General features: G+C 40.7%; 6 protein-coding genes across 12 annotated transcripts; 2 read left to right on the forward strand and 4 right to left on the reverse strand.

Annotated features, from left to right (window-relative positions):
• Positions 1-781: 781 nt before the first annotated feature.
• LOC132789812 (mpv17-like protein) lies at positions 782-3025 on the reverse strand. 3 transcript variants are annotated; one of them, XM_060798088.1, is made up of 5 exons: positions 2978-3025; positions 2736-2912; positions 2547-2638; positions 1768-1880; positions 784-1226 (listed from the first exon to the last, which is right to left on the reverse strand). In XM_060798088.1, the coding sequence occupies exons 2-5, from the start codon at positions 2865-2867 to the stop codon at positions 925-927; spliced, it is 639 nt and encodes a 212-aa protein (XP_060654071.1). In that variant the 5' UTR covers positions 2868-2912; positions 2978-3025; the 3' UTR covers positions 784-924. The 3 variants fall into 3 exon arrangements, with proteins under 3 accessions (XP_060654073.1, XP_060654072.1, XP_060654071.1); XM_060798090.1 differs by lacking the exons at positions 2736-2912; positions 2978-3025 and adding an exon at positions 2151-2245 and having other exon boundaries at positions 782-1226; XM_060798089.1 differs by lacking the exons at positions 2736-2912; positions 2978-3025 and adding an exon at positions 2151-2248 and having other exon boundaries at positions 782-1226.
• Positions 3026-4602: 1577 nt separating this feature from the next.
• LOC132793077 (uncharacterized) lies at positions 4603-6451 on the forward strand. The gene is made up of 2 exons (XM_060802735.1): positions 4603-5233; positions 5774-6451. Exons 1-2 carry the CDS (start codon positions 4725-4727, stop codon positions 6300-6302), a joined length of 1038 nt encoding a protein of 345 aa, XP_060658718.1. The 5' UTR covers positions 4603-4724; the 3' UTR covers positions 6303-6451.
• Positions 6452-7615: 1164 nt separating this feature from the next.
• LOC132790744 (putative ATP-dependent RNA helicase BoYb) lies at positions 7616-13340 on the reverse strand. Its single transcript, XM_060799426.1, has 4 exons — positions 13066-13340; positions 9695-10507; positions 9166-9636; positions 7616-8471 (listed from the first exon to the last, which is right to left on the reverse strand). Exons 2-4 carry the CDS (start codon positions 10505-10507, stop codon positions 7848-7850), a joined length of 1908 nt encoding a protein of 635 aa, XP_060655409.1. The 5' UTR covers positions 13066-13340; the 3' UTR covers positions 7616-7847.
• On the reverse strand, positions 10517-13126 carry LOC132790743 (chromatin assembly factor 1 subunit B). The gene is made up of 2 exons (XM_060799425.1): positions 12433-13126; positions 10517-12366 (listed from the first exon to the last, which is right to left on the reverse strand). Exons 1-2 carry the CDS (start codon positions 13038-13040, stop codon positions 10629-10631), a joined length of 2346 nt encoding a protein of 781 aa, XP_060655408.1. The 5' UTR covers positions 13041-13126; the 3' UTR covers positions 10517-10628.
• Positions 13197-14242, forward strand: LOC132790748 (peptidyl-prolyl cis-trans isomerase-like 3). The gene is made up of 3 exons (XM_060799432.1): positions 13197-13277; positions 13340-13576; positions 13633-14242. The coding sequence occupies exons 1-3, from the start codon at positions 13275-13277 to the stop codon at positions 13876-13878; spliced, it is 486 nt and encodes a 161-aa protein (XP_060655415.1). The 5' UTR covers positions 13197-13274; the 3' UTR covers positions 13879-14242.
• Positions 13897-22814, reverse strand: LOC132790742 (carnitine O-palmitoyltransferase 1, liver isoform). Of its 5 annotated transcripts, none has more exons than XM_060799423.1 (8): positions 22578-22813; positions 17634-17798; positions 16628-17565; positions 15942-16280; positions 15547-15606; positions 14873-15254; positions 14456-14815; positions 13897-14400 (listed from the first exon to the last, which is right to left on the reverse strand). In XM_060799423.1, exons 2-8 carry the CDS (start codon positions 17772-17774, stop codon positions 14278-14280), a joined length of 2343 nt encoding a protein of 780 aa, XP_060655406.1. In that variant the 5' UTR covers positions 17775-17798; positions 22578-22813; the 3' UTR covers positions 13897-14277. The 5 variants fall into 5 exon arrangements, with proteins under 5 accessions (XP_060655406.1, XP_060655403.1, XP_060655404.1 ...); XM_060799420.1 differs by lacking the exon at positions 15547-15606 and adding an exon at positions 15768-15833; XM_060799421.1 differs by lacking the exon at positions 15547-15606 and adding an exon at positions 15768-15833 and having other exon boundaries at positions 22574-22813.
• Positions 22815-22941: the final 127 nt, after the last annotated feature.

Raw genomic sequence — 22941 nt, forward strand, 5'->3', positions numbered from 1 at the left:
ATATTAAACAAAATATAAAACACGAATCTTAGAAGAAAATTCTAATGGGAGAAGTTTTGATGAAAGCAAAAAAGTTGATTAATTGTGTTTAATTTTAATAATAATAATTTGAATATTCTTAGATCAAAATTAATTTACTTTTTTGTGAATAATCTGTTTAATGAAATTTTGTATACCAGATTCGAACTTTAAGTTATTATAAAATTTAATTTTAATGTGAAATTATATAAAACTTACACGATATAAAAAATCTGTTCATAAAAATGATTTTTTATTTTTGAAAGATATTTCTTGATAGAAGTCATCTAAAGTAATTCTGTATACCAAATATAAATTTGAACTGGAAATTGTTAAATTATAGCTACTTCAATTTTTTTAATCATAACACCAAGTTGAACTAATCTTCTCGATAGTTGTGTTTGCCTCATCTCTAAAAGCTAAACACATTAGGCCATTTTTCTGGCTAACTTACCATATATTATAGTACAATAGTTGCCATCTCTCAGAGTTGATGTTGTTGTTTGTGGACCAAATATTGATGAAACATTTACGCACACACGCACACAATTAAACACGTTTACTCACGCAGCACACAAAGTGACTCACACACACACACGCATAGACCCACACACAATCGCAATCGCAATCGCACTCACACACAGACACACATTCAGACACAGACACAGACAGCATATATAAGTAGTAATTGATGGGTTTCCTTTTATAACAACATCAATCATACGCACTGTGTTGCCCCGTATTTTGTGCCCAGGTTAAATTATACACACATTCGTATGTTTGGCTGTGTATGCTAGCTTGCTTGCTTATATCCAGTATCTGAAATGTATTTATTTGGCGAAAAGCTTCTTTGCACTATATCAAATATACATATGCATGTATGTGTTAAGCTACTACCTAATTTAATCACGCCTTGACATTACTGATTGCCGTTGTTGTTGTTGTTGTTGTGTTGGTTGTTTGAGTTGTCATTGTTGCAGTTTCAGTGGTTGTCTCTGTGCTCAGACTCTGTCGCTTTATCCAGCACAATATGTTGACCCAGATCATGCCACAGAATCCCATATAGATAATACGAAAACGTGGCGCTATAAACAAAAAGTTCAAGGCTTGTGCCGGCAGCCAGAAGACACAAGAACGCTGGAAAGTGGGCATAAATTTTTCACGCAGTTCTTGAAAAATGTCATCAGAGCCTTCCATGAGCGACATGCCTGCCATGCAGAGAAAGAGAGTTTTCATTATTGGAGAATGTTATGCAAATTTTAAAATAAGGATCAATAAATTAGACTAAGGTTTACTGCAAAATTTTTACTTTTTTTAAATGGACTTAAATAAAAATATATGTTTATACTTCCATGATACTTACATATATAATATATCAGTAAGTTTCTTTTTTATTTGTATTTTTTAAGTTTTAGGAAAACTTAACTGATATATACTATCAAGCGTAAGAATTAATTATTGCTTTTAATCTTAATTAATTAAAATTAATTCAAATAAAAATGTACCTAACCATATATTTTTTATTAACTTTTTGAATTAATTCTATTATTTAATTTGTAATACATTATTGTATCTTTGTATTATATTTTTCTTTTCATAGACAACAACATTTTTAAAATATTAAAAACATCGTGGAGAATAAAATAAATCCATTTATTGTGTTTAATTTTTGTTTAAAATAAATATTAAATAAATACCTATTTTGAATATCTTTTTAAAATATCCTAATAAGTATTTTTGCATTCTTACCCGTGTAGAATAAAGTAAGGCAGTAAGGTGTCAATATAAACTGATCCAACAGCAGCTTTTTGACAATAGTCTTCTTGAGTGTACCCGGAAAAGTTCCATCTAGCCACTTATACCTGAGATTGAAGAAATAACAAAGATTAATTAAAAGAAGAACTCATAGAAAGTGCAACAATTAGAATGGGATGAGAAGCAGACACATGAAGCTTTTGTGAGTTGTGCAAAGAGTGCATAGAGTAAAGATTAGTGTAACTTTGTATTCTACATATTCGCCGTTATCATTCTCGATTACTGTGTAGCATTATAGCATTTGTTATCGACTGTTGTGTGCTGTGTTTAGAGTGCTTTTGCTTTTGCTTTTTCTGTTGCGTTTATCCGACACTTACATATCTGATAAGTTAACGTGCACATATGCCTCATTTCATGGTGCGTAGCGTGCTTGGTTCGAGCTTAAAAGCTCTCTTATGCTTAAATGCCGGTGCTGCTAAAGAGAGAAAGAGAGAGAGAGAGCGTAATGTGTGTGATTTGTGTGCTAAGAGAGCGAGCATAAGCGTGCTCTTAAGTGACGGACACGTGCTGAGCAGCTTTTGGCAAATGGTAAACAAATTGATAAAGAAACCCAAACGAAAAGAGGCAACAAAACAAAAACGAAAACATGCGACATTTACAAATTGAATGAAAAATTGAGTTTTTGAGTGTGTGTGTGTGTGTGCAAGAGGTAAGTACGTGTGTAAGTGTGTGTAGATATGTATCAATTAAGTATATATGTTTTATGTGTGTACCAAGCGTAGAGTGTTGGGGCATAGATGGCGGTGCCCATTACCGCATATCGTCCAACTGTTGTATAATCGATATCCTCACGCTGCTCTGGCGTCTGCAAGACACATAAATCTAATTACAATGTTCTCTCACATCTCCGCCCCCAAGTGAAAGCCATGAGATAAACTGACACAAACTGCTTCACTACTCACCGCCAGCCAGCGCTTGGAGACATATTGCTGTGAGAACTCCGCACCCACATAGAGGCTGCCATAGATGGCGCTGTTGGTCACAAAGGGATGGCGCTTGAACAGGCCTCGGGCGCCGGCAATTAGGCGTGACATCGTCTCACAATCACACACAGCACAACAGAAAGCAACAACGCAACGCTGCACAGCAACAATAACAACTTTGATTTATATTTATTAACTGCAAGTGTAGCAATTGAGCTTACGATTTTACACAGAGCGAGACAAACTGTCAGCCCAACGCCGTCAAAGCTTCGCAGCCGAATGAAACTTGCTCGTTCTCAGCTGTTCCAAAAGCTGCTGCAGCTGGTTTGGTGTAGATTATCAATTGGTCACCGTGGGAGAGAGAGAGAGAGAGCGAGAGAGAGCGCACTTTAGATATGTCTTTTATTTCCTGGTTGAGCTTGTTAAACTTTATGAATACGCTACAGCGTACAATCAAATTGATTAGGGTTTTTTGGGGGCTATAAATCATAGATTCCCCTATTGCACTTGGCAAAACACTATCTTTATTTTATACCAGGCACTTTAGCTCTTAATACAGATAAGAGTTGTTAATTGAAAGTGCAATTCACTTATTGATACATTGCTACATACCTATTGAGGTAGACGCCAACTATGGCAACAAAAGCTCGAACGGAACTCGCTAATATTGATAAGCAGATAAGCACTTGGTGGGGCATTGTTTTAATATTTATATCTTTAATGAATTTGATAACAAACACAAATTAATTAGAAGCCGTAACATAATATTATTTGTAGTGAATGTAGATAGTGCAATATCTAATAAATTCTTTATTAATTGTAAAATAAATATTTTAATAAATTTTAAACGAAGCTGAAAAGTTTGCACATAATACGTTTATTTTGTAGCAAATTTAGATACTATAATATCTAACCAAAAAAATTATTTTCTATGTTGTTTTCTGCTTAAGTTCATTCAAAAAGATTCACAAGGCTAATGAATAATAGAGTCAAAGGTAAAAATTCACTTCTCCAATTCCGTTTCGGTATTAAAAATATCAACTAAAAGGTATATAAACTTAACTCACTTCTATTAAAATATGTTTAAAAGTATTATTTTATATTTATATTTTATAATTTATAGTAGCTTATTTAGTAAGTTACCTTTGTAACAGCTACACGAATAAATACTCTATTAAATTTTTGAACAACAATTATATAGCTTTTCTCTTATTTATAAATAAAATAAAATAAAGATGAAGACATGATTGTTTACGTAATAAAATACCTTTACCCTTTTAATGCAGAAATTTTAATTAATAGTTTCACATTCTTTGCGATATATTTTTGAAGGCTTTGTAAGAAATACCTCTAATCGATACACTTGTCTGTAAATTCCTCCTACTAACATATCTCATGAATTCCGTTGATAACACCCTTGGAACGATATATCTTATCTGATTATTTCGACACTCTATCTTTGACTCAATCAGTGCTGCACTCATGCCTTTGCCACACCAATCAGGGATACACTCTAAGGCGCACGAAAAAGTTGAAGACATAAAAATGCAATAAGTGTAGAGACCCTTTGCTAATGGCACTTTACGCACGACTAACAAGCGCAGCAGAAGAGAAGACGATGCGACGATGAGTTGCGAGGAGGCCGAAAACATGCGAAAGTCGCATTGGGGAAAACTTTGATTGAGTGGCAAAGAAACTGTTGGGCAAAGGTGTGAAAAACTGAAACCAATTTAAAAAGTTGGCTAACCATATGGAGAGTGCTGCTGAGGAATGCAAACAGAAGACTGAGAGACACACAGAAAACAGAGAAAACTGCAAACACAAAACAGATGTGGCAGGAGGCGACGCAGTCAAAGCTGACAGCACACAACACGACAAACAAACAAGGAAACAAACAAACAAACAAAGCGAAGAAACTTTTCACACACAACAAACACGACCATCGTTGAACACTTGACAGGACCAAGGATGAACTTGGGCGCGCTTGCCAGATCCCTGAGCAACAGTCTGAGATTTGGTGTGGGCTCCAAAAAGCAACTGGAGACACCATCCCAAGCAAACGAAGCCGCATCGACGTCATCGAGTCGAAAGACTGAGCTCTCCAAAAGTTGTGACAATAATTTAAGACTTATTGCACCATCATCCGATGAATGCAGTCATCGACAACAGCCATTTAATCAGACGGTATCGCAAATCCTGCAAAAAGTCTGTGAACTCGAGCACACGCTCTACGAGGATCAGCAACTAGAATTCAAGCTGCGCATGGCTTTGGAGCGTCAAACGGAGAGAGTGCATGAGCTCAACTTCTCACTGGATACGGAAAAAGATCGAAATGAACGTTTGGTGCAATTGCTACACCACGCAGACACCGATTCCTGCAGCGATAGTGAGCCGGAAGCGGAGGGATTGAATGCCTTGGTACTGCATTCCAAGGGAAATCTCTTTGAATCGATCAGTCCATTGCTTATGCAGCAACGGTGGGTAGAGTGCACATTAAACTGCGTTAGACCCTTTAGATAATAGTTATTAGATCTTAGTTATATTAAGCTTAGTGTTCATTAATAATAAGATAATCTACTATCTTAAATATTTTTCAAGCAGCAACGGTTTAGATACATGATACATGACTTTACATGACAATTTCAGACTCAGAATTAATTTTAAATAGGTTAGAGCTCATAAATTATGCATCCGAAATTAGACTCAACTAATTTTAATAGGACTCATGCTGCAACTGTAAGTGAAGTGCACAGTAGACTTCGTTAGACCCTTTCAATTATAGCTTTTAAATATTAGTTTTCCTAAATTATAAGACAATACTCTATTTTCAATGTTGTTCAAGCACCAAAGGACATTTACACATTAATTATAAAGCTGAAATTGCTCTTTACTAATTTTAAGTACACAGTGAAGTCTACTGTTAGTTAGACTCTTTTAATTCAAATTCTATACCAAAATTATGGTGTTTTCAGATAGGATTTATCTTAATTTATTTAATTTCACTTGATATCTTGCAGCTACGATGAACTCTCTGCTTCCCACCGACAAATCCATCGTCTGCTGGCCAAGAAGGACAAAGCTATGACGTTACTGAAATGCGATTTAGAAGAGCTGCGTTGCAAATATGATGCTGTAGTGAATGATCAACGAAATGAGGAAAGGAGACTGGAAGCACTATGGACACGATTTCAACATATGCAACAGAAGAAGAAGCAACAGATCTGCATACTCAAAGAGACTCTGGGCTCTGCCAGTGAATGCATTTTACATGCTCAGCTGGCCATCGAAAGCTGCAAGCCACGCAGCGCCATAGATGAGAAAAATTTGAGAAAATTCAATTTGAGTTTACAGTTCTTCATGAGTGAACTGCGCAATTGTTGCTGTCAACGCAAATTACAAGAGCTGCAGCAACAACAAGGTCGGGGTATCGATGTAGATGAGGAGCTGCTGCAGCAAAAACAGAAAAGTTGCCCCGTGGCGCCATCTCGCAGCGACAGCTCGAAGCATAACTCAAAGCGAAGCCAGCGCACGCGTCACAAGCATTGAAAATTTAAATTGAACTATTCAAATTAACTGATTTATGTCTTGACGTTAGGTTTATTCAATAGTTGAGCAATTTATAAACAAAAAATTAAATTGAAAAGCAAAAAATAGTTGCGCTAGCGCGAAAATAAATAAATTTATTGTTAAAGTGATTTATTCAATCAATTAATTATCGTGGAATTATTGCAGGAAACTTATACAGATTCGATATTTTGAAAAATACCACAATATTTTGGTAGCGGGTAACTCACAGTCGAGCACACTCGACTGTAGCTTTCTTACTTGTTATACGTACTATTTCTTATATTGATCGAAACAGAGCTTTTTGGCATTCTATCTGTTAAGTGCAAAATTTATGGTCCGAAATTTGAGAAACCTTACGTTTCTTGGGGCGGACACATGCTCCGGTGGTCCATTCACAAAGTACGGGTATTATATATAATTAAATAGTTGTTCAAATTATATAAAAACTATGAGCATATTATTTCTTCATATAAAACAAGTAAGAAAGTTGCAGTCGAGTGTGCTTGACTGTGAGATACCCGCTACCTATTTTTAATAAAGGCAAAATATTGCGGTATTATTTTCAAAATATACCGAAAATACTACAAATATACCAAATGGTATGTTTGATATATCGATATAGTACACCATTCAAAGTATACCATAGACGGCACTTGTACCCGATTGTCGGCCAAAGCAACTAAGAGCCCTAGTAAGTAGGCGTTTTTGCCCATACCATAACCAAATTTTCAAGAATCATAACCACTATAGTAATTATTGTATATATTACCAAAATTCGAAACTCTAGCTTTAAAATTGGCGAAAATAAATCAGCAGCAAGCGATTGCTTTGAAAACCAGTTTAGTAGTAGTTGTTGTAATTATTCAGTCGCATACTTTGAGGGTGCTTCATTACTGACGATAGATGGCGCTACTAATTACACTTGCTATATTTCTGCCTACTGATGATTTATGTTCGCCTGGTATTTCCTCTGGTGGGCTGGAACTTTTAATTCTGTCCGCTCTGTCCGCTATGTCCGCTATGTCCGCTCTGTCCGCTATGTCCGCTCTGTCCGCTATGTCAGCTATGTCCGCTCTGTCCGCTATGTCCGCTATGTCCGCTCTGTCTGAATGTTTAATGTTTCTTGCAGTTACATCACGACCAGATATAGCATATGAGGTCAATTCAACTCATCAAACCAAATCTCCTCGCCATTGTAGGGCACAACACCAGAAAGACGTGTTTGTCTGTCGAATGATTCGAAGTTGTGCTTAAAACAGAATTTTATAAAATGAATTATTGTTCTAGCTGGATTTCGCGAATTGCGTTTATGTTATTTATTTATGTATATTCTAATTCAAATCTTAATAATTCAAACAAAGCATTTCTAACATATTTTTGGTTTCATTCGGGATCTGATCTTTCTGACGCTGAAGTGGTCACTAAAAATTATTTTCACTTATTCCAATTATGTCAATCAGGCGATGTAAAGTCAATTGAAGATTTTCACTTCCTTTATCGGACTACTTTTGCCCACAATAGTAATTAGCCTTCCTTATCATGGATTAGTTCGCTCAAACGCTTTTTTACAGATTCATCTAGCAATCCAAGCTGTCTGATCTGTAGCTGCTCTGCATAGTCCTGCGCATTCAGTTGCAGACAACTCACAAATATGGTCTGCGATAAAGCGTAGTCGACATGAACTTCGTAGATGCCACCCGGGTGCAGTAAATCCGAGATGAGAACATTGTCTGAACTCTGCCAAATCTCCTCGCCATTGTAGGGCACAACACCAGAAAGACGCACATCCAATGCCAATGGTTGCACTTGCTGTAATTCCAAGGGACAGATAAATAGCTCTGAGAGTTTTGCATGGTGGATGACAGTGCTCAGATCTAAATGTTTGACGCGTACAGTTGTGTCCGGGGCACTTGAGTTGGGCACAAAGGTAATGCAGACACGCTCAAAGCTGTCTGTCATTCGACGAACACAAATCTGTTGCAGTTGCACATCACTAACTGCCACACGATGCTCGGTAGTGGCAAAGTGACTACGCAATTGCTGCTGCAGTTCCGCATAGCGTTGTTGCATAGATAACGATTGCCAGTGGCACTTAGTGGTTGCTCGCTGTGACACTAAACGTGCTGCAAAGTGCGAAGGCGTGCAGATCTATAAGGAGAAAGAGAGAAATAAATAAATAAAATAGTAAGAAAGCAAAGTCGAGGGTGCTCGACTGTGAGATACTCGCTACCCATTTTGAATACGAGAGAAAGAGTGGTATTATTGTTAAAATATACCAAAAAAAAAAAAGCAAAAATTCTAAAACTATACCAACGGCTATATCTGGTATATTAGTATAGTACTCCATTCAAAATATACCATATAGTGCACAAAATAACAGATTGTTAGCAGAAGCAACTAAGACCCGTAACAAATAGGCCCATGCCCATGCATAAGTATTACTTCAACAACTTCTACAATTTTTGTGTGATTTGATTTGATTGCAAATTTTCAGGAATCATAAAAAATTATAGTTATTATATTAGCTTCAAATTTACGATTATCGATTTGAGAAGGCAGAAGTCGACGAGGCAAACAAATTACATGACTATCTCTTATAGTTCAAACTGACGGACAGACAGATGGGCATGTCTAACATATATTGCCTCTATATTGTTGACGGTGATCATGAATATATGTATATACTTTATAGAGTCGGAGATGCCTCCTTCTGCATAGATATATTTCCTAGAGGCACAAATTTATAATTTCCTTTTACCCTATGGGTAGCGGGTATAAAACAATTCCTTAGAATAGTAAAAATATATGGCAATATTTTATGAGGGTAAAAAGCAGTTCTCACTTTGAGCAATTGAAACCGTATAAGGCCTCCACTAGGTACAGTTGCGCAGTTTCTATCGATATCCGACAGCAAATGGCGATATTGACAGGTAGACAAAATGCGGCAGCTACCATAAAGCAACATCACAGGACACAGCACAGCCTGGCGTGCCATCAAGGACTCCTCGCGGCTTGTCAGCAGCTGTGAGTGTGCCTTGGCAAGCTGTTCGTCTATCGGTTGACTATGATGTTGCATAAACTCAAGCAGTTGTGGCAACGATTGTTGGTGCTGTCTATCGAGCAACACAAGCGATCTCAGCTGCTGATCGGACTCAGTTTGCAGCAAGGCATTGCGTATTTCTCCCTTGTAGACTGCAAAACGCTTACGAAACTGACTCCAAGTGGGTGGCATGTTAAAGTGCACAACACTCTGGGCGTTCTCCACTTGCAACTCGGGTGCATGCGCCTGCAGCAATAATATTTTACCAGCGTGCTGTAAAAAGCCAGGATAATATTAGGTTTCATTTAGTTGAAGAGTTTTGCTTGCTGACCTTCCGCTGCCACTGCTCAATGCGTTGTTTACCCTGGCGACCGCGATGCAGCAAAACGTCGTAACTGGACAATTGCTTCTTTAATTTCAAGAAGTCTTCATGTCGGGCACAATAAATCAAAGTGCGCTGTTGCTGAGGTGAATGTGTTTGCAAGTATGCCAACAATTGCTGCAGCAGCTCCTCGAAGCTGGTGCCCATTTGCACTTGCCACGAGCAACCACCATAAGCTGCAGCTTCCAAAAGATCCTTGAACAGCAACAATGGCTGCTTGGCGTGCCGCAAAAGCTGCTCCATTTCCTCCGCTAACCAAAGTCGAGTGGTAACCACGATTTGCGTCGATGGACACAGTTTATAAAGCGTCAATTTGAGTGCTTGAAAGAAGCTGCCGCCATAGGCAAGCAGCCTCTCCAGTTCATCGAAGACCAAGCATCCAATGGGAGCTGATCTGAATAGCTGCTCTGACTGCATTGCGCTCAGCTGCTTTGTGGTAGTCAAAAGCAATCCATGTCCTCTGGCTAGCATCTCAGTTGCCTGTTGATTTGTTGTGCAGCAAGTTGCAAATTCTCGACTGTCCAGCTCAACTGAAACTTGATGTTGCAGCTCTAGCAATCGCTTGCGAGTCGCCACGAGTAGAATTGTAATGAATTGATTTCCCTTTTCTCTTACGTGCTGACAAAGCGGCTGCACATAATCATCCAAATTACGCTTGGCGGAGTCAATTAAGAGTACTGAATCTCCTCCGATTATTTGTGAGCTTAGCACATCGTGCTCTGACTCCTTGGCTGGCTGTTGGCGATGCACAAGGCAATCCATCTGGAAGGCAACAAGTTAATCCTTCTGTGTAAATGTGCGTTTTATTCGTATATAAAAATTTAATGTTGATTTTGTTAAGACTAAGGCTACATCTCCCGCTTCAGTTTCTATAAGCTAATTTCTAGTCTAACAGTTTCTTTTTCGACTTGGGAGTCGAAATAGTTCGCAACGAGACGCGACGCGGCGTCTTTGCGTTTGGCGTTGTCGGTTTTGGCGAAGCACCAACTGAAGTTGCAGTTGCAGCTGCTGTTGCAGTTGCTGTGATTGTGGGTGCTGCTTTAACTGGCGTGCCCTCTTGTGTGTCCTCATAAACCAAGCGAATGTCCTCAGTGCGTTCGCAAGTCGCCTCGTTAATAGTCAACTGCGGCTCCTCTGAGGATTTTGTTTCCTTTTTGCTTGGCGCTGCCTCATTCTCATCAGGCAAAGGTGTCACATCCTCCTCCAATGGCCAGGCATCCATGGCTTCTTCAACGACGACGGGCGCATTTACTGCAGGTCCATCGACGAGCACACGTGGCGTCCGGCGCACAGCAATGGGTGTGGCATGTCGGGCGGGCAGTGATTTGGGCGTTAACGTATTGCTATTGCTGCTCCCGGGCGTGCGCGGCTGGCGACGCACCTGAATGGGCGTCACTGGCCTGGACTGTTTCTCCGGCAGCTCGAATTTCTCATCGGAGCTGATGATCTGTCTGTCGAGCACCGCCTCAATGGGTTTGGGCAGGAGGCCATACTGCAGCTTGGGCTTGCTTTGCACTGGCTCCACTGAGTCGCTGATTTCGCTGGCCTTGCGCTTGATCGCAATGGGCTTTGCCTCGCTCACAGAGGGCGTGGAATCGGCAACTTTACGCGGCGAACGGCGTGTTTGAATCGGCGTTGGTTCGGCGACTTTACGCGGCGATCGGCGTGTTGCAATCGGCTGCGGCTCCGCGACTTTACGCGGCGACCGTCTAAAGGCAATGGGCGTGGGTTTCACCTTCTTTTCAGTTGATTCAGCTGGCTTGGGGCTGTTCGCGGAGGTGGCAGAGCTGCTGCTTTGCAAGGACGAATCATTGTCGGCATCCAGATCAGTTTCAGCGCTCTCCTTGTCCTTAAGCGGGCTGCTCTCCAGTTTGCTATCAATGATATTGGGCTTGCCCTTCTCCTGCAACGGTCGACGTACAGTTGACTCATCTGTGGACGGCTTTCGCCTTTGCTTCTTGATCTTGCGACTGCGTTGTGGTGCATTATCTATCGACATGGTGACAGCGCACAGCACTGCATCCATATCCTCATAGCGTTCGCCCAGCTCAGTCTCGTCAAAGCTGATCAGCGAACAGAAGCCATCAGTGCTGGACACAATCAAGGTGTTGCCATCATTTGACCATGTCAAATCCGTCAGTCGTGTATAATGAATGTTGGACACAATGGCAAACGGCACCGGTTGCTGTGTGTCGAAGAAGAACACCGAATTCTTGGTGGCCACCGCATAAATCATGCGATACGGCAGCGTTATAATTGGCAAATTCTTCTCGGCATTGAAGGGACGCAAGCGATACAGCACAGGCGAACAACGCACGGCGACAGTGTACTCATTGGGGAAAGGCAGCACAAAGGCAGGCTTGCTCAGATCGTAGCGGCTGTAGCCATAGGTGGTATGCGAGGGCTTCAGCACGCCATCGTAGTCGGTGACACCGGCAGGCGTCAGCAGCAGTTTGGCATCGGGTGTGAAGCAAATGCGCCGAAAGAACGTCTGCAGTGTGCCATCGTGATAGAGACGCACATTGCGGCCATGTAATTCATGTCCCTCCTTCACAGGGAGCGTAGTCTTACTCACACGATGCAGACAGCGTCTTGTTGTTACATCGAAGATGCGGAGATTTCTGCAAATGCATATGAAATTGTCAAAAAAAACAAATAACAATTGTAAGCATAAAAATCAACTTTACCTATCTGTGCTCATGGTGGCCAAGTACTGATTTGCCGGATCCCAAGCCACACCCTGCACATATCCCTTGTGATCGTCCAGTATGGCTAGCGACTTGCCCTTGTGGACATCCCACAACATGGCCGTGTTGTCCACCGATCCTGTCAGCAAAAATTGCGAGTTTGGCGCCCAGCACAAGTCGTAAACATCCTCGCGATGACCCCGCAATACCTTTTGTGGCCTCCACATCTCGCGGTTCAGTTCGCTATTACCTTCGGAGTCGATAAAATTTGGCACATCGTTTTCCGCCTTCTGCACCCATAAGAAGATCACACTGTCGTCATCACCAGAAGCTAAGAGTTCGCCATTGGGTGACCATCGCACAGTGTTCACAGCTCGCTGATGCTTCGTCAAATCCGCCGCCAATTCCAATACCATGTCCTCACCTCCGCTTCCACCCTCGCCCTCCACAGTACGGTTCAAATACCAAATGAGAACATGGGTGTCGGTGCCACCGGACGCAAGACGACACATTGCGTTAGGTGGCAAGGAGCCGGATTTGGGTTGTATATCCACACTTAACACTGGGTCGCGGTTATGCCACGAAATTTCGGGTATTTTGCACTTCATTCTGGGACTATTACAATTAACTTACTATATTTTATTTCGCCGAGAGAATGCCGACTTCGCGCCCAAAACTCAGACAGCGATGTGAGCTATTTAATAGCTATCGGCGATATTTCGCAAACGTAGCTATCGATTATTTATGTTGCTGCTTGCAACACTGGTTTTTATACATCGCGTAATAGTTAACGCAGCCAACTTACTGTTTTCGAACTCGAAATTCACTGTTCGGCTGTCAAAATGGTAAACAAACACACTGCGCTCTGCTATTCTTGTGCATTTTAATTAAATTTGTTTTATTTTAGTCAGTAACACTGCATACCGACGTGGGCGACATTAAAATCGAATTGTTTGTCGAGTCGTGCCCCAAGGCATGCGAAAACTTTCTGGCCTTGTGCGCAAGTGACTATTACAGTGGTTGTTGTTTTATCAGGAACATCAAGGGATTCATAGTGCAAACCGGCGATCCCACAAACACAGGCAAAAATGGACAATCTATTTGGGGTACAAAGTTCGATGACGAGTTTAAGGAGACAATAAAGGTAAGTAACAAAAGTTAAACATTTAAATCAATTCAAATAAACGTTTCCCATTATAGCACACAGATCGCGGAATGGTCTCTATGGCGAACAATGGACCCAATGCAAATGCCAGCCAGTTCTTCATCACCTACGCGGCGCAGCCAAATCTGGACTTGAAATACACACTCTTTGGTCGTGTAATCGATGGCTTTGATGCACTAGATGAACTTGAAAAGTTGCCCGTTAATCCCAAAAACTATCGTCCGCATGTAGACAAGAAGATCAATGGAGTTACGATTCATGCGAATCCTTTGGCTGCGTGATAAATAACAAATATTCAATTTGATGCTGTATACATACTATATATTTCTTTTTCTACTACTTAAGTTTACATAAACATTGTTGTTTTTTGTATCATTTACATACTAATTAATTGAGAAACAGCAAATTGTGCAAAAGTTGCTAAAACTAGGTCTTACAATCAGCAAAGTTGTCAATCATTTAGTTTAGTTTAGTTATGTATATAAAATTGCATTGCTTGGTTTCGCATGAATTTTGATTTAGCATTTACAACTTCTTCTTCGAACACTTTTGCACTTAAATGGAGAACCTTAAGAGTAGAGAATATGCATGATGATTTTTGTAAAAACGAATAACTAGAAAAGTAAAAACAAATGCTAACACGAATCTCGCAAGAGTTTCACTACAAATAGGACTATGGATTATGTGGATTTGCCATTTGTGATTGTCTTGGCGGGCTTCGGATGATCCTTCATGTGCTGCTCAAATATCGAACGAATATCGGCCAAAGCCTTGCAAATGTGTTCCGAAAATCGATGGACATCCTGTAATGAATACAAAATTAGCTCACGTCGCTTTATAGACCAATGATGGACTTACGGTTTGCGGACACGTGGTCTTCGCAGAGATATGGAAGAAAATTAGATTTTCACCAGCAATGATGTAGGAAACACCATAACCATCATCAGCAACAGGGCCAAAACCGCCGCCAGCACTGATGCAATTCGGATGCTTCTTCAAATCCATTTTAGGCGTTTGGCCGTGAGGTGTTTGACTAGTGGACAGACGCCAGGGCTCACTGAGCACCTCGTTGAGGAAGGGCGAGTCGACTTCCAGGTACTTGGACACCACATACAAACAGAACAGATGGCGATCGATGCCGTTACCACACATGGCATCCTGATAGCCCAACTGATGGCGGTCGCAGGCATCCTGCAGCAACTTCACACGATGATCATTCTGCAATGTCAAAGGGAATTAATAAACATATTTACCGCCATATTTGATTGTACTCACCGTTGTGTTGGGGTCTTGCATAGCCTTAACCCATGCAGATGACTCAATGGTGCAGGGACGGACTGTTTCAGTGCGTCCTTCGCGGAACAGACGTGTCATGGAGGCTTCATACGTTAGCGAGAAGCGGCCAGCATCGCGATAGTAGGCCAACTGCAGAGCCATCTGAATGTAAGCATCTGGCGATAGACGGCACTTCTTCATGAATCCCTTGCCGTACTCTTGATGCACCAAGATGCGCAGATCGACCTCGTTGCACAGCTTCGTGGCACAGATGGTTGCCTCCTCGATCTGTGGCAGACATGGTTTCAGATCCCAGTTAAGACGCGTAGGCGTTGGGGGCTGGAACTCTGGTGTACCTTTTGTATTGCCCGTCTCGTCATATCTAACAGAAGAAGAGTGGCAGATAAAAGCGCGATTAATAGAGCGTTATGTGCAAATGTTTGGAACACAGAGAAGCAATGTTAGTTGGTTGGTTAGTTTAAACTTTAAAGTAAGTTGTGTTAGTCATGAAATGAATTTAGAAATTTAGTTAATAACAAACACAGCAGTGCACAGTTCTATAATTTGTAGTTGTCATGGCAATTTACGAAATCAATTATACCATGACACTGTGAAGTAAGGGTTTATAGAACTGCTTCATAAGTTTAGTGCTTTTAGTTGGAATTTAGTTTTACCCATCAATATCATCACCAAATATATATTCCCATAGATGTCCCATAACCGGAGCGTCCGCCCTAAAATAAAATGTACAAATTATTGCATAAATTATTGCCACAACCAAGCTTAAATTTAAATTATAAATACAAATTATAAGTTAAATATAAATGCCGTTTATAGAACAAATGCCTGGAGCCTCACACCATCAAAAAATGCTAGATATATGTTTGCAATTTACCCTTCGGATACAAGATCGTCAACGATCAGATTCTCCCACATGTGTGAGGCGATGGCAGCATCAGACCTTAACAATACACATTATATTTTATAGAGTTTGAATAGCGAAACTTTTTGCTAACTGCTGGCAGCTGGAAAAACGTTGTGCGTAATTAAACATAAGCTAAACACTTACCACGTGTGCTCGGCATTGAAACCGACACGTCCATTGGTGCCCACGCAGACGGTGAAGCACTTGTCGAACCAACGATTGTAGCCATTGCCATGGAGCAGCTTCTTGCCAAACGAATCCAGCAGCTCGGGACGCTTCAGATCAAACTCGAAGGGTTCATCATCGAGAGAGAGCACAAAGGCAGCAGATTCAATGGTGCGCAATGAGACGTGATTTACGCCACGCGAGAAGAACGTGTTGCGTGTCTCGGCCCACTTGGAGCGATTCCAGGCAGTCAAAGCAGCCAAATGCTCCTCACCTTCCACTGGCGTGGCCTTGGCCTTCAGTATGTCCTCAATTTGACTGTACAAAAATGTAGATATAGATGTAGATTTAATAATAAGTAGTTATATAATAATAAGATTAAACTAGCAAAACTTTTCAGCTATTAACAAATGACAATAAAGCCGATTTTAAGCATGAACTCGAACTGTTTTCTCTAGGTTAATGAACCGCAGATTACTACAGTTTAATAAGTAATGTGTTTGCATGACAAAACAATCATTAACGAGGGAAAACCTTTTTAAAACCAATAGTAGCTCTTAACTTACTACTTAGAAAGATTTATGTATGCTCAGATCTGAACTTCTCTTTTTTTAGGCTATTCATTCATAAATCCCTCACACAGAAGACGTTTCTTTACAACTTACACTTGCAGCTCACAGGGGCGCAGAATGCGGCCCTTGTAGTAGATGAGCATCTTGTAATAGCAGCCCTTGTGTAGCACCACAATGTAGTTGGAATCCCTGTAGTGCACAATGCGATCCGTTTCGAGTCCTGGAATGCGTGCCGTGTTGAAAGTACGCTCATATTGCCACGAACACAAGGGAATCATGCCCTGCACCATGATGGGCTGCAACTCCTGATGCTCAATCAGACGTCTGAAGTTGAGCAGCAACGAGATGACATTGGCGGCACGTGCCGACTGGACGCTGGTGAGATTCATGAAGATGGCATCGGTGCCATAGAAATTGCTGTTGACACAAAGAGGACTGCGACCGCGCAGATAGACGTACTCCTCCCACCAATCAGAGACGTAATTTGTGGACCACCAGCTCTTGAGGATAAGATACCATTGCAGTTTCTTGCCAATCGTTTGCTCAAACTCCTTGGCCAATCCCTCCATGCGCTTGTAATTGTCATCGTCGAGCAGCGGACGCACCGAGCGCAGATAACGCGTCATCGTATTGTGCACGGAGGGCAATGGCAGGCGTGGCAACGAGCCCTGAAAACTGTACAGTCCTGGCTTATTCCAGCTGGAGAGCACACGCACCACCGCCACCCAGAGCATGGTGGGCAAGGATACACGACTGCCAGGCGCTCGCGACTCATACATCCAGCCCTTGTAGATAAGCAGCAGCTTCAGCGTGTAACGCATCGTAAAGCAGATGGACAGCCAGATGACGAGCGCGGCCAAAAAGCAGGCGGTGATCTGCCAATTCATTGTGTTGCTGGGCAGATGAACGAGCAGTCTGTTGGTCAGATTAAACGGCGCCTGATAGCCGGCAAAGTGCAGACCCAACGCAATTGCTGTGATCAGCCAAAGACTTTGAATGTGCGCCGGATACACGCCATTCCGGATGCCATTCTAAAAAGGAAGAAGTTCGATTAACATTCATTTCAATGTGTTGTGAAATGGGTGAACTTAGAACTTACCCTGGCGCGTGCCATGCGCTTCTTCCAGGAACGCACACCGGAGTTCCACACGAGATTGAGCACCTCATGGTCATAGTTGATGTCGAAGCCCTCGTGCGTGATCGCAAACGAGAAGGCGACGGCGGAATGGGCTTCAGCCATACCGAGATTAAGTAGTTAATCACGCTGCAAATATAAATCATCGAAAAAAGATATTGTTGGGGGATTAGATTAGATACGTGTTATAATCACAAAAATTACTTGTATCTACATCCAGCAGATCCATTATGCAGTCATTAACTTTGCTTAGGGCTTTACGCGGGGGTCTTAATTAATAAAACTGATAAGCAAAAATTGCGGTTTGATTATTCGATACATGCTGACAGTTAAATGCGGCTCAGGTAACAACGATATGGTCGGGAATGTTTGAGGGTGAGATACACAAAACATATAGATAATATTTCAACTGTAATTAAATTTTCATAAATTATTTAAAGTGTGATTAATATTGGGACGAATCATTAAACCTGACTGGGCCCATTGATTGATAGGTTGAATAACATATTTAAGTTACGTCGAACTTAAATATTGTTATCACTAGCTATTAAATTCCTTAATCCCTTTTAACTTTACATTACACTAAGTTATAATACTTTTCACCTCTGCAGGTACCGAGTATAATTAGCACATTAATATCGCTTGTAATCCGAAGCTTCTACTCTTTCTACATGCGTCGTAATAATGTGCTTTTTGAACTTTGATATTGATCGCAGCTTGCACATCTCGCTCATTGTGTTTTATTGTTTAATTGTATGCGAGCGTGTGCTTACACTCGCGATGTCATAACACAGAATTCTCGGGCTATTGACGTCACCAAATACTTCGCGCATTGTCTGCGAGATAACCCCTCATAAGGATCATTATATATTACCAGATTGCTGCAAGCTCAGATGACTGACTGACTGGCTGGCTGGCAACCATTAGCCAATGATTATGTCTCATTCTCTCTGTCTGGGAGTAGCTCTTTGTTTGGCTTGTTTGTTCGCAATTCCATTAACATTTGATTGGAGCAATCACAACAACAAGTTCGAGTACTCTCGATACGTAGTTAAGATTGATTTATCTAGTGTTTTTTATTGACAGCGAGAGAGAGAGAGATACAGAGCGTCAAGAATCGTGAATTGATGGCAATTTGCATTGTTTAGTATGCATACTAATTGTTAATAACAAATATGAGTGGGCTATCTTATTTGTTGTATTTGCTTGTTTTGCTACGCGTAAACTTGAAATGTTGTTTTCTGTCTAACCATAAACCTTGGTTCACTTGAACTCCAGGCAAAGAGCTCGACTTCAGCTGAAGGCCAAGCAACAACCGCAACACAAACAACAGACAATCGACAATAAACAAAAAACAAAACCAAGCTCAAGCAAACGAATGCAAGACAACAGTTTTATTTTCGTTTGACCTACTTTTCAGGTAGTGGCCACGCTGCGTATGCGTAATGTGCGTTTTCTAGACGATCGCTACCGGCTTTTGAATACACATTCATCTATGTATTTGCGTGTCTACATATTTATTTATTCGTTTGTATTGGAGACAGAGCAAAGCAAGAGCAACAACATTCAAGCGAACTGCTGCTGTTGATGTTGTTATTTTATTTTATTAATGTGATTTATTTTGCGCTTAGCACGAAGGTTCAAAGTCCAATCATATATTATTTCTTTGCCATATTCCTCATCTTGTATTTTTGTTGTTGTCGGCAAACGGCTTCATAAATTTGAAATGCTTGTTGTTGTTTACTTAAGAGCTTTGTCGAAAACCGAAGCATCTAGAGGCAGTGCAGCCTTCTTTCTTTTTATATAATAACCAAAAACAAAAACTAGACAAATCTCTTTAAAAAAAATAGTCACTGATAAGAGACGTAAGCGTTCTTATCTGCTTATCAGCACGGTCCCAATTCAAATTGAAGTAAATACTCAAAAATCGAGTATTGTGCGGCATTAGTATAAGTAGGACAATGAGGGAAAGTCAAATAAACAAGAGCAAAGCAAATTAAACGTGAGCCATGAGAAATTGCAATGCAATGCAGAAAATTTTTTTACTGTTTCTGTTTTTGTGACCTTCAATTATTCGAGGTGAAAAAGAATAACAAAGTGTGCAAAACAAACCTTTCAATATAGTCGTCTTTTTTATTTGTATGCAAATCACTCAATTACTTATTGATTAAATTGATATTAATACGAGAGTGTAATTAGTTAAATGTCACAAATGCAATATCGAAATTTCCGTAAATAGTCTTGATTATTTGTGAGCACAGAAAACGTTATGAAATTAGGCAAGCAAAACAACTTGATCGCTTGAACGACGAGCGTTAACTGATTCAACTGTGCTGCGGTGTTGAGGCGCATGGGGTCTCGTCGCCGGCTACAGATACACATACAGTTGTACAGCTACAGCAACAATTACATACATAACTGAGCATGTGTGAGTGCCCGAGTGTGTGCAGATAAGATACGTTTGGGTGTCTGCCTTTTGGCTGCGTCACACGCAAAGAGAACCAGAGTGAGAGAGAGAGTGAGGCAATGCAAGAAGGGGGGCTCGCTTTGCATTGCAGAGAGCACGGGTAAGAGGGAGACAAAGAAGCTGATGGACCATTGCCGGTCGTTGTCATCGTGTCGTTCTTCATAGTTCGCCATAGAGAACACACTGACACACGTGCAGACACTCACACACACACTTTTATCGTATTGTTTGTGTAAGTTTTGCCATGTGCATTTTTGCTCGATCCACGCCCCCTTCTGGGGGCCAGGACTGTGTCATTTATCTCTCCCGAGGCGCAACTATAAAAATAGCAATATATATGGGGATCACCAGATAAATGGAACTCAATTGTCGACCAGCAAACTTATAATCGGACAGACATATAGAAATATGAAAATTTATTATGCTCGTGTCAAGCATATTTATACACAAACTGATAAAAAAAAAAACTAGACAAATAAAAGCACATTTCATTATTGCACTTTGAACCGTGGCGTAGACATATCTGGAACAAGTTCCACTCACAGAACACTTAAAACAAAAAAAGGTAATAAGCTAATATTTATGCAATTGAAGTGCTTAAAGTGTTTTTCCAGTGAAACGACCGCAAACACCCTTGCAGGGGGGTCCACAGAAGCTCTTCAACTGATAATGTTTTATCAATAGTTCGCAATTCGTTGTTTCTTTTTTTTCTTTTTTCAATTTTTGCATTTGCTTAAGTTCATTTATGATACGATCTGCGAACATCAAAAATAGTTATTTAAGAGCAGTGATAAGATATTATTTATAATATAATTCCTTCGCTTTCTTTTTCTGTGTTTTATCGCGAATTATCTCAAATTCAAAGTTCAATTGTACTGTGGGGTCGTCTAATAAAGTAGAACGCAATTTAACGGGGGGACGGACCCTTATCAATCAGGTCGATAAGAAAAATTGGCACGCGGCTTGTACGCGTAATTCTCAAGTATTGCCAAATTTTTACTACGAAGTAACAGTATAACAATTAATGACGCATTGAAGCCGTCTGGTTGGCATTTTCATTTTTTGTATATATTTTTGGTACAGACAACAAAAAGTCGGTTATCAGACAAATTAACCGAAAGCTTCTTATCATAAAATTCTGAAGAGTCTAGGGGATGTTGATAAAACCAAAAAAATTCCCAAGTATTTCATGCCAAAAAAAAGGGGGCAATATTTGTTGAACCCCTCGTTAACAACCTTGACAGATCATAAGCTTCCATATCGGCTTTTATAACTGAGCCACATCCACATACTATATATGTGCACACTAAAGTATAAATAACAATCATGCGCGTGGACTTTGAACTGTAAGCAAACTTGAAATACAAAATGTGAGCGAAATCCTCAGATCGCGTCGCAGTCGTGACTCTAACGACGACTCTGAAGAGAGAGGGAGCGGGAGTTAATTTTCGTATTCGGATGTGATCTGCGCTGTTAAATCATTCACAGCGGGTTGAATGAACAAACTTATGAAATCAGTTTAAGATATTTCAATGTAAAAGTAGAATAATTTCGACAACTGTTTTAGAGTAACTAAAGTTTCGTAAAGTATTTAAGTTGGTTATTCGTGCATGATATTTTCTTAAGGTTTCGTCATTTGTTGTTGTCTTTTTCAATTAGTTCGTGCCTCTCACACGCACACTCTTGCTTTGACTTGCTCCCACACAATTGCACCTGTCTGCGTTCGCTTGTGTATTTGTGTGTGTGTGTGCTGCGTCTCTTTCTCAGATGTGTTTACAATGCAAAACAGTAATGCTTGTTGTTATTGCTGCTGCTGTAGCTGCTGCTGTCTGTCTGAGAGCTTTCGCTCACCCACTCAACTGAGAGAGAGAGAGAGAGAGAGACAGAGAAAAAGAGCGCACAACGAACTTGTTGTGGACTTTGAACCTCGCTGTTCGAGTGTGTGAAGAAGAGAAAAAAATTTAAAAACAAACCAACAGCAGCAAGCAATAAAAACAATCTCAACGACAGCAGCAGCAGCAGCATAAGCAACGAACAGCGCAGCGGCAGCAAACTGTGTGGTAATAGTTGTTTTTTTTTTATATATGTACATACATATGTATATACATAGATATGTACATAGGTATGTATTCATGGCTGTTTCCCGCAACGAGTTTCCAAGCCGTTGGCTACTGCATGCGAGTGGAAAATGGAAAAAGAGGGGCTTGCTTGTGACCCAAATATCCGAAACAGGTTAAAGTTGTTTTTGTTAGTTAGCAGTATTAAGCAATGCAACGCTGAGTGGGTTGCTGGGCCAACTAATTCGACAGGTAAGCGTAACTAAGCATTAGTTAGGACCTTAGGTTAATGCACAGCGCCTGCGTGAGATAAGGCGCCTTTTTTTTACCCCATCTATACATAAACAAAAGTGAACAGCAACAAACCCTCCTTCACTTACGTACACAAATTCTCGTACACACTTTCGTTGCGGCCAGAACTCGTTTTAATTGCAAGCAAATTAATGGCGTTTGTTAGCTTAATCCAAATGCGCTTAACGCTTACAATGTCTGTAAAAGCAAAACGAAGAAAACACTCAGAAGACGAAAATCAACACAAAAGCAACAACAAACAGCGACAGCGACTACGTTGACGCGCGCGCAATGTTGTAAACGGTGCAACGGAACGAAAGAGACTGAACTTAAAAATGAGCAGCACCATCGACTTGAGCCTGCAAACTGTAAAAACATTGGCGAGAGTGGAGCAACAACAACACAGCCATGCGCAACTCGAATGTTCGAACATATGATCGAAGCTAGCGCAACGCAT

The sequence above is a fragment of the Drosophila nasuta genome, chromosome 3 (genome assembly GCF_023558535.2).
Source record: "Drosophila nasuta strain 15112-1781.00 chromosome 3, ASM2355853v1, whole genome shotgun sequence".
Lineage (NCBI taxonomy): Eukaryota > Metazoa > Arthropoda > Insecta > Diptera > Drosophilidae > Drosophila > Drosophila nasuta.